The sequence below is a fragment of the Callithrix jacchus genome, chromosome 8 (genome assembly GCF_049354715.1).
Source record: "Callithrix jacchus isolate 240 chromosome 8, calJac240_pri, whole genome shotgun sequence".
Classification (NCBI taxonomy): Eukaryota; Metazoa; Chordata; class Mammalia; order Primates; family Cebidae; genus Callithrix; species Callithrix jacchus.
Genome location: NC_133509.1, coordinates 85,014,766 through 85,032,961, shown reverse-complemented (window position 1 = coordinate 85,032,961; position 18,196 = coordinate 85,014,766). Strand labels below are relative to the sequence as shown.

Genomic DNA, 18,196 nt, shown 5'->3' with positions numbered 1-18,196 from the left:
ATAATATTACTATTACATTTATTCTGTGTCAAACGTGCTAAATGCCCTGTGTACATTTCCTCTTTCTCATGACATTCCTGATTATGCAACTGAGGGAATTGTGTAATCAGAAACATGAGGGAATAAGAATCTGTTAAAAAAAAATGGCCAGCAACTTGATATTAATAAAAGATTGGGCACATTTGGGAAAGTGATAGTAAGGAAGCTAAATAGGTAGAATGGATCCAGATCCCACTTAACAGATGTTAACTGTGGCTCAGAAGAGTTAAGTTGCCTCAAATATTGGAAATAGGATTTGAATCCAGGAGTGTCTAATCCAGTGCTCAGGCTAATTTCTACATTATTCTGCTTTCACATAATACACGTGCAATCATTTTATAAACTCATAAACTCCTTTTACTGAAATAAACACTATTTTCATGTAAAATGGAGTTTGATGATAACAATACCATTCTAGCAATATTCCTATATTAACCATAAAATTCCCAGTACTTTATTTTAATATAGCTTTTTCTCTTTTTTTCTTCCTTTTTCTTTTTTTTTTTTTTTAGTTGGAGTCTCACTCTGCCACCCAGGCTAGAGTGCAGTGGCTTGATCTTGGCTCACTGCAGTGTCTATCTCCTGGGTTCAAGCAGTTCTTCTGACTCAGACTCCCAAGTAGCTGGGATTACAGGTGCCTACCACCACACCCGGCTAATTTTTGTGATTTTAGTAGAGACGGAGTTTCACCTGGTGGCCAGGCAGGTCTTGCACTTCTGACCTCAAGTGCCACCTGCCTCAGCCTCCCAAAGTGCTGGGATTATAGGCGTGAACCACTGCTCCCAGCCTAATGTAGCTTTTTCTGATGAACTCAAATGGGTCCATGATAGACTAATTGTAAAATTCAGACCAAAAAGGAAGAAAGCAAAATTAGTTTTGAAATACTTTTTCTATACAGTAAAATAATATATATAATCTCCTTTTTCACATGATATAAACCTATTTTCATGTCACAACACACTCTACTGTAATATATTTAACCATCCTTGCATTATTAAACCATACTGTAATAAACATATGTCTTTTGTAAAGTTTTCCTTCTTTTCATATGTAGAAATTTTGAGTAATATGATAAACAACTTACTTTGTTTTTCAGGAGATGATTTTTCTTTGATTCAACAAGAAATATTTATGGTTAAAGAATGTAAACATTGTAACATCGTTGCCTACTTTGGGAGTTATCTTAGGTAAGAGAAAAAATCCATCTTCTCTCTCTGTATTTTATGTACTCTTTGCTACCACACTCCCTCTCTTCCATGTAAGTGCTATTATATATGTATGTTTTTAAACACTGTTCAAAGTTCTAAATTTTCTAGGGTCTTCCCCTATTATATATTAATAATGACATTCCCATTTTCATAGTTATAGCTTATCTGGCAACTTAAATGAAACATTATAAGTGATTAAAAGTAAGTATTTTAACTTATAAAACTGATCGTATTCTAAACCACTTGAGATGGGAACAAAGCTGAAATTAACATGCTTTTCTGTATATTGAAGTGACAGTGCATAGCAATTTCCTGTTGCACTTTGCAGTCCATCCTGAACCTTGGTGTGCTAAAGAGCGAGAGCCTTAGAGTATTTCAGTGATTCAGAATTACTAGCTAATATAATTTTCTTTCTTTTTTATATTAGTCGGGAAAAACTATGGATTTGTATGGAATACTGTGGTGGCGGATCGCTTCAAGATATTTACCATGGTATGTTAATTTGACCTTACATTTTAAACAGACTTTGATTTTAATGATTGTTGTTAGATATTTCCAGTTAACCACGGAAATTAACAGGTAGATTTACTATTTTTGCATTCTTCTGTTCCTGGAGCACTGCTAACAGAAATCTATGTTTATTTTTTAATTGGTTAGTCAGTTAAACTTGCCTGAGCCTGAACTTAGAAATGCAAAAATATTTGTATAATCCAAATTTTACTCTTTAGATATAATCTCTAAGAAAGTGTTTTATCTACAAATGAAACTTCCTAAATTTCCTTGTAAATAAAAATTAAAATGCAAAAGGTAACTCACAGAAAGGAAGTTATATGTCTGTCTTAATAACTTAACCAGACAACCAGCAAAGCAATTTACTTGTTAATGTAATATTTTTGTATTAATATGTATTAGTTTCAAGTATTTTATTTACTATTCTGTTAATTTAGGCAGTTTTCTGAGTTGAACATGATGTTACATTCTAATACTATTTAGAAAGTTTTAGTTTGTGCTCTACTGTTTAGCTTTTGTTTTGCTGCTGGCAATTTCTTGAATTTCTAGAATTTATGAGACTAAACATAGATCATTATAATTTTTCTTCTCCTTGTTTCACATGGATATGGGATAGTAAAATTCCCATTGCAACTATTCATTACATAATTCATTATGAAGAATTATGTGAAACATTTTTAAACATTTGTATGCTTAAATATTACAAATCTTTATATTGGAGACCTTATCAAATTTCAGTCATGCAGTTTACAAATGCAGCCACAATAGATATAAAAATAGAAGTACTATTTCACTTCAAATGATATTTTATAACTTACAGAGCTCAGTTTTAAAAAGTCAATCAATAGACAGTGGTTAAATAAACTACTCTTCAACGTGCAATATGGAATACTGTGCAACACTTAAAAAGGTGAAGTTACTTCATAGTTATTGACCTGTGTATATCTCTCTAAGGCTTGTTTTTAAATGGAAAAAGTGACTTGTGAAAGAATATGTATAACATACTTGGTCATATTTAGGCTTTTAAAAATTATTTTTTTGTAGGTATATATAATGTAAATGTATAGCAAAATCAAAGGATGCCTACCAGTTTAATAAGTCATTACCAGAGGAGAGGGAAAGCAAAGCACAGAAGCAAAATTCTAAATTATAAAAATGTATCAATATAGTTCTTAATCATCAATTTTAAAATGTAGTAATTATCTAATTTTGTCACAGCAAATAATCCATAGCAAAAATTCTGACTGATATCTAAACACTGATCACTACCTCTTTATTAACAAAAGTTTTTGACATCACATAAATGTTACAAATATACAAATTATTATGATTTAGGCTATCTCTTATGCATATGGATTTAAAATTCTCTGTGCCACTGGATTAAATTTTTTTTCTATGATTTTATAAAGAATTGCTAACTTCTCATGCCTGTAATCCCAGCACCTGGGAAGCCTAGGCAGGTGGATCACTGGAGGTCAGGAGTTTGAGACCAGCTTTGCCAACATGGTGAAACCCTATCTTTACTAAAAATACAAAAATTAGCTGGATGTGGTGGCAGGCGCCTGTAATCCCAGCTATTTCGGATGCTGGGGCAGGAAAATTGCTTGTATCTGGGAGGTTGCTGTGAGCCAAGATTGTGCCACTGCACTCCAGTCTGGGCAAGAGAGGAAGACTGTAAGTTAGTTAGTAAGTAAGTAAGTGAGTAAATAAATAAATGGAATTGCCATCTTTTCTGTGAAAAGTTTTTATTTAGTAATTGTAATTTTTATCCATTCACATTTTTATAAAATGAGAGAACTCTTAAAACTGTATGGATAAATCAAGCTATATAGCTTTTTTAAGTTTAAAGAATAGCTTTGAAACATTAATTTTAATTTTTATGAAATTTGGCTTTCTTTTATTAAACCTGATATTTGTTGAATTAAATTGAACCTAAGTAGTACCCATTCCAGTAGTTAGTATACTAGATAGCATAATAATCAAGAACATCTACACTTATAATTAGATGTTGTTAAGAAAGTGACTTTTCTTCTTTTACTACTATTATAAGGTTACTGAGAATCAAAATTTTGTATTCCTGAATGGACATAGAGAGCCAGTGATTAAAATACAGAGTAGAATATTTCTCTAGGTGAAGAATACACATGACCACCTGATTTGGTTTCACTGTCAGCAGATACCACCCCAGATTTATTCTCATGCTGTTAAAAGGCATAGTTCCAAAGCCTCTGGTTGAGTACTTGAAATAAGAATTTTATATTTCATATTAGGGAGAGATCTGGTTGCCAAAAGTGACATGGGTACTTTTTAAATTCTTGGATAAGGTACTGGATCAAGTCTCCCTGTTTTGATAGATTCGATAAACAATTATACTAAAGAAATAGTATCTTGATCTTTAAAAAAGTATATGATGCCTTTTAACATATGGGAACAGTCAGTCTCTTTATGGTTCTCTATTTCTCTATATAACTGTAATTAGTTATATATATTTCTTTATTTTTGAAAAATTGTTCAGGATTGCTTTCTGCAGACCTTCCTATGATGCATACCACTATGCTTTACACATGAGTGCTTAGTATTTTCAGGGACCAACATTGTTATGGAGTTAAATCTTTTATTTTTAAAGTACATTCGAAAAAATTCTCAGTGTTACCCTTTTTTCTGTTTCTTGATGACAAAAATAATATATGCTCACAGAAGAGAAGTTATCCAACAATATATAAAGAAGAAGTTTTATAATAGTTTGTCATTTTTTAAGTAGACTGTTTTTAATCTGTTAGGTTCAAATGTGTAACAATGTGGGCTCTTTTTCTTTCTAGTTACTGGACCGCTATCAGAATTGCAAATAGCCTATGTATGCAGAGAAACTTTGCAGGTACTATATTTTCTTAAGTAGTTAGAAAGGCAGTACTAGATTGACAATTGATAACTATAACATGATAGTCTACCTTAATGAGAAAGGGTAAAACAAAGTGATTTTTCTGTTAATCTTTTATAATTCTGTAAAACTAGTTATTTTTCTTTATGAATGAATCACAAGAATTTATTTAAGCTGATGCTGACATATATAGTGATCATATGTGGAGTTCCACTTTGATGCTGATGCACACTGTGATCATGTGAGGTAGTGTACTTTAGAGCATATGGCCCTCAGTTGTGAAAATTGGTTTTCAAGAATGAATCACCAAACGTCTCAATTGTAGCAAGTTGTCTAAGCATTCCCTTCAAGTTTATGGCCATAAAAGAAAGCTGTTCCACAAGACATAAGGGCTTTTACTATTTCTCTTGAAATAAAATAAATTAGCACAACATTAACCCAGGGTATTATCTGAAAACCCTAGTTCTGTGTGATATTAACAAGTGTCATTGATAGCAGAATCTCTTTTTGTAAGTTTGGTTACCATTGCATTAAATAGGTTTCTTTACTTCAGGGCCTGTGAGAACTTTTAGTATGTTAAAATGGTTATGAATATTCAATAGGATACAGAGTATGTGGTATTTTTCCTAATTCAGTTATTCAGCCCTGAAAGACTACTCATTGAGAAAATTAGGAATTAACAATTTTATACATGTTCTTTAGGAGGAGGGAATAAGTAGTAGTGATTGTGGCTTTTATTTTTGTAATTTACAACTGATAATTGTTAATCAATCAATGCTTCTATCCCTACATTTCCTAGATTATGTAGTTTGTTTAGAAATGAAATTGATAATCTAAGTGTTGTTCTTTCATATTTTGCAAAATGGGAGATTGAGTTTATCTAATAAAAAGTTCTCTTCAGTTTTGAAGAGTTGGTTCCCACATGCTTTAAAAGACCTAATCACTGCCAAATCTTACTGAGAGATAAATAAAAGTAATTTATCTAACACACACACACACGCACACACACACACACACACAGACATATATTTACAGAGAGATGTATAATATATGTGTGTGTGTGTGTGTGTGTGTATTCCTGTAATGTTTACATAACATAGAAATTACTTTATTGTATCTACATAAAATACAAACTTAATCATACACTCATAGCAGAGTATTGAAAAATGCATTTTCTTTATAATTTCTAGAGTTCATTGTTTCCCTAAGTACTAAATACTGAGTGGAGGTGAAAAACAAAAAAACTTGGATTTGCTCTCTGACCCTGGTATATGACCATGACCTTTTATATAGTTCTAATTCCCAAAATACAATCCTGTACTGCATAACATTTCCATCAACAATGGGCTAAATATACAACAGTGGTCCCATAAGATTATAATATTATGTTTTTACTGTACCTTTCTATGCTTGGATATGTTTAGATACACAGTAATTGCCATTGTGTTATACTTCCTACGATATTAGTACAGTAATGTGCTGTGCAGGTTTGTAGCCTAGGAGCAATAGGGCTATACATATACCCTAGGTGTTTAGTGGGCTATATGTATATATCAGCCATGTTTGTACAGGTACCCTCTATGATACTTGCATGACAAAACTGCCTAACAATGCATTTCTCATAATGTATACCTGTTGTTAAGTGATGCATATAACGAGGCTTATTTGTAACAATATGGATGGAACTAGTGGAGATTTTTAGGTTAAGTGAAATAAGCCAGGCCCAGAAAGACAAACATCACATGTTCTTACTTATTTGTGGGATCTAAAAATCAAAACAATGAACTCATGGACATGGTAGAAGGATGGTTAGTAGAAGGATGGTTACCAGAGGCTGAGAAGAGTTTTGATATGGTGGGGGGATGTGGGGATGGTTAATTGGTAACCCCCCCCAAAAAATGAATAAGTCCTAGTATTTGATCACACAACAGGGTTACTATAGTCAATAGTAATGGAATTGTGTATTTTAATATAACCAAGAATATCATTGGATTGCTTGTAACTCCAAGGATGAATGCTTGAGGAGATGGATACCTCATTCTCTGTGATGTGCTTATTTCACATTGCCTGCCTATACCAACTAAATACCCCATAAATATATACCTACTATGTACCCGCAAAAATTAAAAATACGGAAATTAAAAAAAGAAAAAAAACTAATAGGAAGCTTAGGAAGGGAATACTTCCAAGATTGTTTCCAATTTTAAAATTCTATTACGCAGATAAACTTCTACAGCTGGTTAAAATTGAGTAACAAGAAGTAGATTTACCATGCTATACAAAATAATCAATGTAGGTAAAATATATGAATCAGTGATTTTCAAGAAACTGAACATCAGGTAATGAAGGACAATGAGGCCTGAAAAATAGAAAATAAACCAAGGAAGCCATGTTATTACCCCAGCTTATGGCCTAGGGAAAATTTCCAGGCCACAGCTGGGGAATAAGAACCCAGGTAGGGTCCCAAGCCAGCTAGAGTATTTAAAATAGAGTATTGGAGAGTACTTCAGAGTATTGGAGTATTTTTGAAAATTCAAAAATATACAGCACCCAACCAAGTAAAATTCACAATGTTGGGTATCTACTCAAAGATTACCAGACAGGCAAAGAAGCATAATAAAATGAAAATTAGTAACAATAACCCACACTGACAGAGATGCTAAAATTAGCCAACAAGAACATTAAAACAGTTTTAATAACTATGTTTAAGATGCTTAACAAGGCCGGGCATGGTGGCTCACACCTGTAATCCCAGCACTTTGGGAGGCCAAGGCTGGCATATCATGAGGTCCGGAGTTCAAGACCAGCCTGGCCTATATGGTGAAACCCTGTCTCTACTGGGAAAATATGTGTGTGTGTGTGTGTGTGTGTGTGTATAAATTAGCCAGGCTTCGTGGCATACACCTGTGTAGTCCCAGCTACTCAGGAGCCTGAGGCAGGAGAACCACTTGAACGTGGGAGGTAGAGGTTTCAGTGAGCCAAGATCACGCCACTGCACTCCAACCTGGGTGACAGAGTGAGACTCTGCCTAAAAAATAAAACAAAATAAATGCTTAACAAGCTGAGATATGGAAGGTATAAAAGGGCCCAAGTCAAACTTCTGGAGATGAAAACCACAATGTCTGATGGAGTTAACAAAGGATGAAATTAATGGATGATTAAATATTCCAAAAAACATACATTAGTTTGAATTTGAGGGCATGGAAATGGGCTGGGCATGATGGCTCATGCCTGTAGTCCTAGCACTTTGGGAGGTTGAGGTGGGTGGATCACGAGGTCAGGAGTTTAAGACCAGCCTGGCCAATATGATGAAACCCCCGTCTACTAAACATACAAAAATTAAGGTGTGATGGCATGTACCTATAATCTCAGCTACTCTCAGTTACTCAGGAGGCTGAGACAGGAGAATCACTTGAACCCAAGAGGCAGTGATTGCAGTGAGCTGAGATCATGCCACTGCACTGCACTTCAGCCTGGACAACAGAGCAAGACTCCATCTCAAAAAAAAAAAAAAAAAAAGAAATGGAAATATTTAAAATGAAACATGGAAAGAAAATAATTTTTTTTTAATGAAGAGTATCATTAAAGCTGTAGGACAATATCAAGTGGCCTAATGTGTATGTAATTGGTGTCCTGGAAGGGACAACAAAAGTAAAAGGGACAAAAATGAGAGAAAAAAGGAGAACAGAGAAGAAAATTTTCCGTATTTGATGATAACTATTAAAATGAACCCATAGATCCAAAGTGCTCAACAAACCCTGAGCACAAAAAAAAACATGAAAAAAAACTACACTAAGACACATGAATCAAATTGCTTATTTGATTAGAACATCTTAGAAGCATTCGTAACAGGGCTTATGATATATAAAGGAACAAAGACAAGGAAGATTTGTTAGAAATAAGTGAGAAGAGAGTGGAAAATCTTTTAAGTACTGAAAAGAAACCGTCAACCTAAAATTCTATTCCTAAAGAAAATCTCTTTCAAAAACAAAGGCAAAATAGAGTTTTTCAGACTTATAAACACTAAAAGAATGAATCACTAACAGACCCATCCTACAAGAAATGTTTAAGAAAGTCCAACATTATGCTCAAAGGAAATGCTCATTGGAGCAATTTGGATTTTCTGTTTTTTGATTAGGGATACTTATATTCTATAAGTACTAAAAAAATCTGAAATCTGAAACACTTCTGGTCCCAAGCATTTTGGATAAGGGATATTCAGCCTGTACTTATAGGGACATTTATAGCAGTAAACAGAATCCTCAGCTTCCACCTAAGAAGCTAGAAAAAGATGAGCAAATATAATGCAACATAAGCAGGGAAAGGAAATAAAGATCAGAATAGAAATAAAATAAATGGAAAACAGAAAAAATAGTAGTAGAGAAAATCAGTGAAATAAAAATCTGATTCTTTGAGAAGAGCAATAAAAATGATAAACATCGAGAAACTGAATTAGGTCTTATGGAGAAGCCCCCGCGTAATGAGGAGACCCCATCTTCAGAACCAATGGAGGAAGAGGAAGATGATGACTTGGAGCTGTTTGGTGGCTATGATAGTTTCCGTAGTTATAACAGCAGTGTGGGCAGTGAGAGCAGCTCCACTGGAGGAGTCAAGTGAAGCAGAGAATGAGGATCGGGAAGCAGGGGAACTGCCAACCTCCCCACTGCATTTGCTCAGCCCTGGGACTCCTCGATCCTTGGATGGCAGTGGTTCTGAGCCAGCTGTCTGTGAGATGTGTGGTATCGTGGGTACAAGGGAAGCCTTCTTCTCCAAGACCAAGAGGTTCTGCAGCGTCTCCTGCTCCAGGAGCTACTCCTCCAACTCCCAAGAAAGCCAGTATCTTGGCCAGATTACAGGGAAAACCACCAACCAAGAAAGCCAAAGTCCTGCACAAAGCCGCCTGGTCTGCCAAAATCGGAGCCTTCCTCCACTCCCAGGGGACAGGACAGCTGGCAGATGGGACACCAACAGGACAAGAAGCGCTGGTCCTGGGCTTCAACTGGGGGAAGTTCTTGAAGGATCACAGTTACAAGGCTGCTCCTGTCAGCTGTTTCAAGCACGTCCCCCTCTATGACCAGTGGGAGGATGTGATGAAAGGGATGAATGTGGAGGTGCTCAACAGTGACGCTGTGCTCCCCAGCTGGGTGTACTGGATCGCCTCTGTCATCCAGACAGCAGGGTATCGGGTGCTGCTTCGGTATGAAGGCTTTGAAAGTGACGCCAGCCATGACTTCTGGTGCAACCTGGGGACTGTGGATATTCACCCCATTGGCTGGTGTGCCATCAACAGCAAGATCCTAGTGCCCCCATGGACCATCCATGCCAAGTTCACTGACTGGAAGGGCTACCTCATGAAACAGCTGGTGGGCTCCAGGACGTTTCCCGTGGATTTCCACATCAAGATGGTGGAGAGCATGAAGTACCCCTTTAGGCAGGGCATGTGGCTGGAGGTGGTGGACAAGTCCCAGGTATCATGAACTCGCATGGCTGTGGTGGACACGGTCATCGGGGGTCGCCTATGGCTCCTCTACGAGGATGGTGACAGTGACGACGACTTCTGGTGCCACATGTGGAGCCCCCTGATTCACCCAGTGGGTTGGTCACGACGTGTGGGCCATGGCATCAAGATGTCAGAGAGGCGAAGTGACATGGCCCATCATCCCACCTTCCGCAAAATCTACTGTGATGCCGTTCCTTACCTGTTCAAGAAGGTACGAGCTGTCTACACAGAAGGTGGTTGGTTTGAGGAAGGGATGAAGCTGGAAGCCATTGACCCTTTGAATCTGGGCAATATCTGCATGGCAACTGTCTGTAAGGTTCTTCTGGATGGATACCTGATGATCTGTGTGGATGGGGGGCCCTCCACAGATGGCTCAGACTGGTTCTGCTACCACGCCTCTTCCCACGCCATCTTCCCAGCCAACTTCTGTCAGAAGAATGACATTGAGCTCACACCCCCAAAAGGTTATGAGGCACAGACTTTCCACTGGGAGAACTACTTGGAGAAGACCAAGTCAAAACCTGCTCCATCAAGACTCTTCAACATGGATTGCCCAAACCATGGCTTCAAGGTGGGCATGAAGCTGGAGACCGTGGACCTGATGGAGCCCCAGCTCATCTGTGTGGCCATGGTGAAACGGGTGGTGCATCGGCTCCTCAGTATCCACTTTGATGGCTGGAACAGCGAGTATGACCAGTGGGAGGACTGTGAGTCCCCGGACATCTATCCCGTCGGCTGGTGTGAGGTCACCGGCTACCGGCTCCAGCCTCCTGTGAATGCAGAACCGGCCACACCTCTGAAGGCCAAAGAGGCCACAAAGAAGAAAAAGAAATAGTTTGGGAAGAAAAGGAAAAGAATCCCACTGACCAAGACGTGGCCCCTCAGAACAGGGTCCAAGAAGCCCCTGCTGGAGGACGACCCTCAGGGCACCAGGAAGATCTCATCAGAGCCCACCCTGGCGAGATTATTGCTGTGCATGTGAAGGAAGAGCATGTAGATTTGGCCTCATCCAACAAGGCTTCAAGTCCAGAGCTGCCTGTCCCCGTCGAGAACATTAAGCAGGAAACGGACAACTGAGCCGCCCTGCCGCCAGCCTGGCTCCTAGCTTGGAAGCCAGCCTTGGGGTTTCTCCACCACCACCACTGAGCCTCTGCATGTGTAAATTTTGCCTGGTGCTGTGAAGGCTGGACAGTGGAGGACCTGCTGGGGTCTCCTGGGACCTGCCTGTTGCCTCTGCGATCCCCTGTGGAAAGGCCTAGGTGACTGGGGCTGCCTGAGGTCTTCTGCGAACCACCTCCAGCCAGAGTTCCTGATGCTGGACTGTCAGCTGCCCGGGTGCCTGCTTTTCCTTAAGATGACCTTCCCACCACAGCCCTTAGTTCCCAGGTTGGGGCCACCCCTGGCACACTGGAAGACAAGACAGTGCACTCTGTGTCTACCCAAACGACTCATGTAAATTAAGTTCTAGAGCAGCTCTCTGAGCAGAATAAGGTCCCCTTACAGTGAGTCGTGATGGGAGCAGCCTCTGCCTCAAAAATTCGCCAAGCAGAGTGCCTCTCAGCCTCATGTGTTGGTCCTCTGCCCCTCCTAAGCTCCCCAGGGATGTTGGGAACCCAGCTTGGCTGGGCAGCTGAGAAGCAGTGACCAGGATGTGGATTTTGGTGACCCATGTGGTGGCCTTGAGCTGTTTGCTCTGTTCGCATGAGCGTGGACTCCCATTTTTTAAAGGAAATGCCCCAGGAAGGACAGTGGGAGGAAGATGACCTGAGGGTGCACCCTGGCTCTGCTCCTGGAGCCCTGCTAAAAGTCATTCATCCAAGAGTGCCTTGTAGTTAAAGGATTCAGTTCCAACTGGAGCCTCTGGGAGAGCTGGGCATGTATGCTGTCTTGGCCTTGTGTTCCTACCGGTATGAAGATCCATGAACACAGGGCCCTCAGGGCCAGGTGACAGAGCTGGAGGACACATCTGGCTGCCACTGCAGCCTCACTGGGCTTTCCAGACTTTGTGTATGAAAAATTAAATCATCTACTTGCCTGGAAAAAAAAAATGATAAACATCTTGACAGATTGATGAGGAAAAAAAGTAAAAAGAGAAGAAACAAGTGATCAGCATCAGAAATGAATGTTGGGATATCATGACAAAATTTACAAATATTAGATAACAAGACAGTATTATGAACAGCATTATGCCAATAAAGCCTACACCTTAGATAAAATGGGCAGTTTCAACAGGAGGTACAAAATACCAAAGCTCACTCTATCAGAAATAACCTGAATAATCTTATATGCATTCTCACAAAGAAAACTCCAAGCCAGATGATGCCATGCAATAAATTCTACCAAACATGTAAGAAAGAAATAATGCCAATTCTATATTTACCTTTCTAGAAAATTGAAGAGCAAGGAATAAATCCTGAATCATTTTGGGTCAGCATTATTCTGACATCAAAATCAGACAACAATCTTACAAAAGAACAAAACTGCAGACTGATGTTCTTCATAAACCTAGGTGCAAACGGTAAAAGGTTTAGCAAAGGTAATTCAGTAATATATTTTAAAAGTTAATACATCGTAAACAAGTGGAGTTTATTCTAGAACGCAGTATTGGTTTAATACCCAAAAAATCATTTCATCTTAACAACTAAAAAAGAAAAACCACATTATCATCACACGCAGAAAATCCAACATTCATTCTGATAAAAATTCTGAGCATGCTAGGAATAGAAAGGAACTTGGTCAACCTGATAAAGGGTACCTGTGAAACCTTCGACTAAATTATACTTACTGGTGAAAGACTGGATGTTTTTTCCCTCCAAGGTCAGCCAAACGGTGATGAAATCTGCTTTTACTACTTCTTTTCAGCATTGCCCTTCCTAGAAGTTTCAGCCAGTGCAAAAAGAGAAAATGATGAAAATAAAAGGCATCTGGATTAGAAAGTAGGAAGTAGAACTCTCTTTATTCACAGACCACATTATCATCTATATAGAAAAAGAAATAAAATCTGCAAAGTAGCTACTAGAACTAATAAGTGAAGCTAGAAAGATTGTAAGATTCAAGATCAATATACAAAAATAAATTGGATTTCTGTATACTAGCAATGGACAATCAGAAGTTAAAAGAAAATAACGTACAATAACCTAAAGAATATGACATTCTTAGGGATGAATATGACAAAAGATGCATAAATACCTGCGTACATAAAACTACAAAATGCTCAGAGAAATTAAAAACCCAAATAAATGGAGAACTATACCATGTTCATAGACTAGAAGACTCAATACTGTTAAGATGATAATTCTTTGCATATTGACCTATAGATTCAGTACAACCCTAGTCACAGTTTGAGGAGGGTTTTATTAAAGAAGTTGACATACTGATTCTAAAATTGCTGTGGAAATGGAAAATACCTAGAATAGTCAAACAACTTTGAATACCTGATCTATAGTGACAGAAAGCAGATCAGTGTTTGTGAGGGTTGTGGGGAAGAATGGGAAAATTATAAAGGAGCACCACATATGGAAACTTTTAGGGATAATGAATATGTTTAATATCTTGATTGTGCTTAGTAAAATATTTCTGATTTTTATCAGAAAATAAATTAGAAATTTTCTGGCCGGGCCTGGTGGCTCACGCCTGTAATCCCAGCACTTTGGGAGGCCGAAGCAGGTGGATCACTTGAGGCTAGGAGTTCAAGACCAGGCTGGCCAACACGGTGAAACCCCATCTTTACTAAAAAATACAAATATTAGCCGGGCATAGTGGTGCATGCCTGTAATCTCAGCTACTTGGGAGGCTGAGGCAGGAGAATCGCTTGAACTCAGGAGGTGAAGGCTGCAGTGAGCCAAGATCACTGCCACTGCACTGCAGCCTAGACAAGAGAGTGAGACTGTCTCAAAACAAAAACAAATCTTTAAAATATAGTAAACATTTATTTACTTATCTAGGTTTTTTCTCCCCCCAAAATACATTCTAGTTTACCTTATTCAATAAGAATTTAAGTAGAAAATTTAGGAGTCATGTTTATGGTTTTGCTGATACATTCTTTTTTTTTTTTTTTTTTTTTGTAACTTTTAGGGTCTTGCCTATTTGCATACTAAAGGCAAAATGCATAGAGATATCAAAGTAAGTTCATTTAATACATTTAAACTGACAATTCTATTGGAAGAAATTTTATGATGCTAATATTTGTACTTTTGTTCTAGGGTGCTAATATTTTATTGACAGACCATGGCGATGTAAAATTAGGTATGTTATTTCAAATTCCTAAGATTTGTTTCCAAAAATGTTAATGATACTTTAATAAAATTTTTATTAAATTTTAAATGAGAATTAGTATTATATAAATTTAATTTTCATATTTAGTCACAATAATGTTTAAATTTTGACCCAGTAATTTTACTCCCAAAACTCGTTTTAAGAAAATTAAACCTAAAGATGGAAAATCAATATTCACTGAAGCATTAATCATATTACTTATGTTAGAAAAAATGCAAACATAGTCTAGCAATAAAATAACTGTTAAACTGTGATAAATCTATTTAATCATTAATATCTGTGAATGTGTAAGAGAAAAACTGGTATGTTAAATGACAAAACTGGACTGTATATTTATTACTTTTCAGCCACGCATTTTTGTGTGTTATTTTATTTGTTTTGAAAGAGGTGGTCTTACTGTGTTATCCAGGCTGGAGTGCAGTGGCTCAGTCATAGCTTACTGCATACTTGGACTCCTGGCCTCAGGTGATCCTCCCGCCTAATCCTTCCAAGTAACAGGGATTACAATACAATCTTGTTTAACTACAACACTAAGAACATTTATATTTAGAAAAAATGACTTAAAAAAAATAGTACCAGAATGCTATCCTTGTTGTATTAGGATAAAAGGAATACAGGTGTGTGCTTTTCCCATGTATTTTATTTTTGGGCTTTTTTTCTCTTTTCCTCAAATACACTTTATTGTGTTTATAATAAAAATATTTTTTAACTTTGTTCTTAATAAAGTACATTTTCATTGTAGTAAAGTACAATAAATTGTTTTTAGTATGTTATGAACTGAGCAAGAAGAGATTTAGGTGTTTAATTTGTGTACATTTTTCTAACAATAATTGAATTATTGATAATGCCATGTCTAAGGGTGAAAGTAAAAATGTCGTTTGGTGTATTGTAAGGAACTAAAATTTTCTGTTTTTATCCTCACCAGCTGACTTTGGTGTGGCTGCAAAAATAACAGCTACTATTGCAAAACGAAAATCCTTCATTGGCACCCCTTATTGGTAAGACATTACTGTGATTGAATTTTATACATTTTCATTTCTTATGGTTTAGTGATCAACTTCGATACTTGGTAAGAGAAGTGATAATTAAAAGTCGGGAGATTTGCATGCTCCTTGATACTACCAGAAGTTCTGGTTGGGTTAGGGAAGTTTGATGCTTGTATTTATGGCTCAGCCTTTTCTGTTAAAGTGCTAATAATTTTTACTATTCCTGTGATTTTATATTGAGAGGACTCTTAGGTATGAAATTTTCAAAAGATTTGCCCACTATAATTTTCTTACCTTTTCTTCCGGTATTGCTTTTATTTTAATCTAGGACTTTTCCACTTTATTTTAAGTTCCAGGATACATGTGCAGGATGTCCAGGTTTATTACAGAGGTAAAAGTGTGCCATGGTGGTTTGCTGTACCTATTGACCTATCACTTAAATTTAATCTATGATTCCTCTTTCTGCTTGTTAAAACTCTTGCATCCTACCTACCGTTAGTCTCACCAGTCACTGGACTCTTAGTGCATTCCACCAATTACTGACAAAATAATCTTTCTGAAACACTGCTTTCATTATTGACAGATGATAGAAATAAAAAGCCTCATAATAAAACCTTAATATGTAAAATAGTGAATGTTATAAAAGGTGACATTCACAGTTTGTGTGAAAGGTTGGATTCTTTTTTTTTTCTGAGACAGGGTTTCATTCTGTCACCCTGGCTGTAGTACGGTGGCACAATCACAGCGCACTGCAACCTTGACGTCCCAAGCCCGGATGATCCTCCCATTTCAGCTCCCTAAATAGCTGAGACTACAGCCATGCAACATCACAGCCAGCTAATTTTTTGTAATTTTTTTTTTTTGTAGAGACAGAGTTTCATCTAAAACTCCTGGGCTGGTCTAAAACTCGTGGCCTCAAGTGATCCACCTCCCAAAGTGCTGGGATTACAGGCTTGAGCCACTACACCCATCCAATTTGGATTCTTTAATGTGCAGTGTTTGGGTAATTTATTATTTGAAAAGAAATTTAAGTAGCTCCATACCTCATCCCTGGTGTCAAAAAATCATTTGAAAATAAATTTAAGTAGCTCCGTACTTCATACCTGATGTCAAAATTCATATATGGAAATAGTTAAGTATAAAAGTGAAACCAAAAAACCATCAGTAACTATCTGTTTTAAGATTTGCGGAAAGCTTTCTGAGCATAAAGTATAAAACCTTAAAAGGAAAGGTTGATAGATTTAACTACATGAAAATTTAAAACTTGTGTATGTCCACCAGCTTAAACAAAATTAAAAGTCAAGTAAAAAAAACAGGAAATATTGTCTAAAATATGCCAAACTAGGTTTAATAGTTTTATTGTGTGAGTTCGTATAAGTCGATAAAAAGAATGTCTCATTGGAAGCAGTTAGTAAAATAATACATATTAGATATCATAAAGTATGATAATGGTTCACAAGAAGTTAACAGATTTCATTTTTTTTTCCTAAACCAACTCTATGAGCAAAGAAAATGACATAGACTTATTTGTGCCTAAAGAGAGTGCTTTTTCCATAAAAAAGAAAGGTAGAATATATCTAATAGGTGAGGGGTAACCAAAATTTTCACATGAGGCCAGTAAGAAAACCCCCAGAATTAACAGACTCAGTTTTCAAATGACATATTAATCACAGACCAATTAAAAAGCTACATACAAATCTTACCTACATATTAGAAATACATTTTAATTCATCCATAAATCCAACAACCTTTTAGACATATAAAGAAAAATTTGTATTAACTGACAAGAAAAAAAGCACTATGTATTGAATTCATTTACTGTCACTTAAAGGGTGTCTACAGAATTCTCACATCAATATTTTCATGGAAAATACGTGGAAATCAATAGTCAACACATCCTCATTAAGAATGAACCACTGATAAACACAATATGTTTATAACTTCTATAACATTTCATTCACGTGCATGTTTTGAGCATTGGGCAATGTTTAATTTACATTGGGCTTTCCAAATTATATACGATTTCTTTTCAATAGGCATTTTCAGATGACTTTTGAAATAATTATTAAAATGGAAATTTAAGTGTTTTGCCAATTACTAGGATTTAGATACAGAATACATTTTTATATTTATAAGATTCATCTCCAGTGTGCATATATCATCTGTCTTTGAATGTACCTGAGAGAAACAAAGGCATCTCTACATTCTGTATGTTTACAGGGTTTTTCAGAAATTGACTTCTTATCATATCTTCAACTAGAACTGGAAACACTGAGGACATTACCACATTGTTTACATGCATATTTTCCCCCAGTATAAGTTTTTTATATTTTCAAAGGGAAGTGGCAAAATTACATGCCTTTCCATATTCTTTACATTCATAGGGTTTTCTTCAGTCTGAATTTTTTTATGTGTTCAAAGGGAACTGGAACATATAAAGGCTTTACAACATTTCTCATATACATATGGTTTTTCCTCCAGTATGATTTTTTTCGTGTTTTCAAAGATAACCCAGGTAATTGAATGTTTTCTCACATTTCCTACATTCCTAGGATTTCTATGAAGTATAAGTTATTTCATGTTTACGTACAGAACTGGAATATCTGAAGGCTTTATTGCATTTCTTATAATCATAGGGTTTCTCTCCAGTATGAATTCAATCATGTGTTTAAAGGTAATTGAAAGGACTAAAGGGTTTACCACATTTTTTGTTTACCTTTATAGGGTTTCTCCCCAGTATGAGTTTTTTCATGTGTTCGAAGGGAACTGATGTCTGAAGGTTTTACCACAATTTTTACAT

The 18,196-nt window shown here is 36.7% G+C and overlaps 1 protein-coding gene and 1 pseudogene across 3 annotated transcripts in view; both read left to right on the top strand.

Annotated features, from left to right (window-relative positions):
* Positions 1–18,196, top strand: part of MAP4K5 (mitogen-activated protein kinase kinase kinase kinase 5) — a 118,881-nt gene that overhangs the window by 43,716 nt on the left and 56,969 nt on the right. For all 3 annotated transcript variants that reach the window (XM_035260466.3, XM_078334875.1, XM_078334874.1), the window contains 6 exons: positions 1,136–1,226; positions 1,675–1,739; positions 4,577–4,632; positions 14,210–14,257; positions 14,338–14,380; positions 15,336–15,408. In XM_035260466.3, coding sequence (XP_035116357.2) covers positions 1,171–1,226; positions 1,675–1,739; positions 4,577–4,632; positions 14,210–14,257; positions 14,338–14,380; positions 15,336–15,408 — 341 coding nt within the window. In that variant the 5' untranslated portion in view covers positions 1,136–1,170. The remainder of the gene's footprint in view (positions 1–1,135; positions 1,227–1,674; positions 1,740–4,576; positions 4,633–14,209; positions 14,258–14,337; positions 14,381–15,335; positions 15,409–18,196) is intronic.
* On the top strand, positions 9,077–11,347 carry LOC144577402 (lethal(3)malignant brain tumor-like protein 2 pseudogene; annotated as a pseudogene).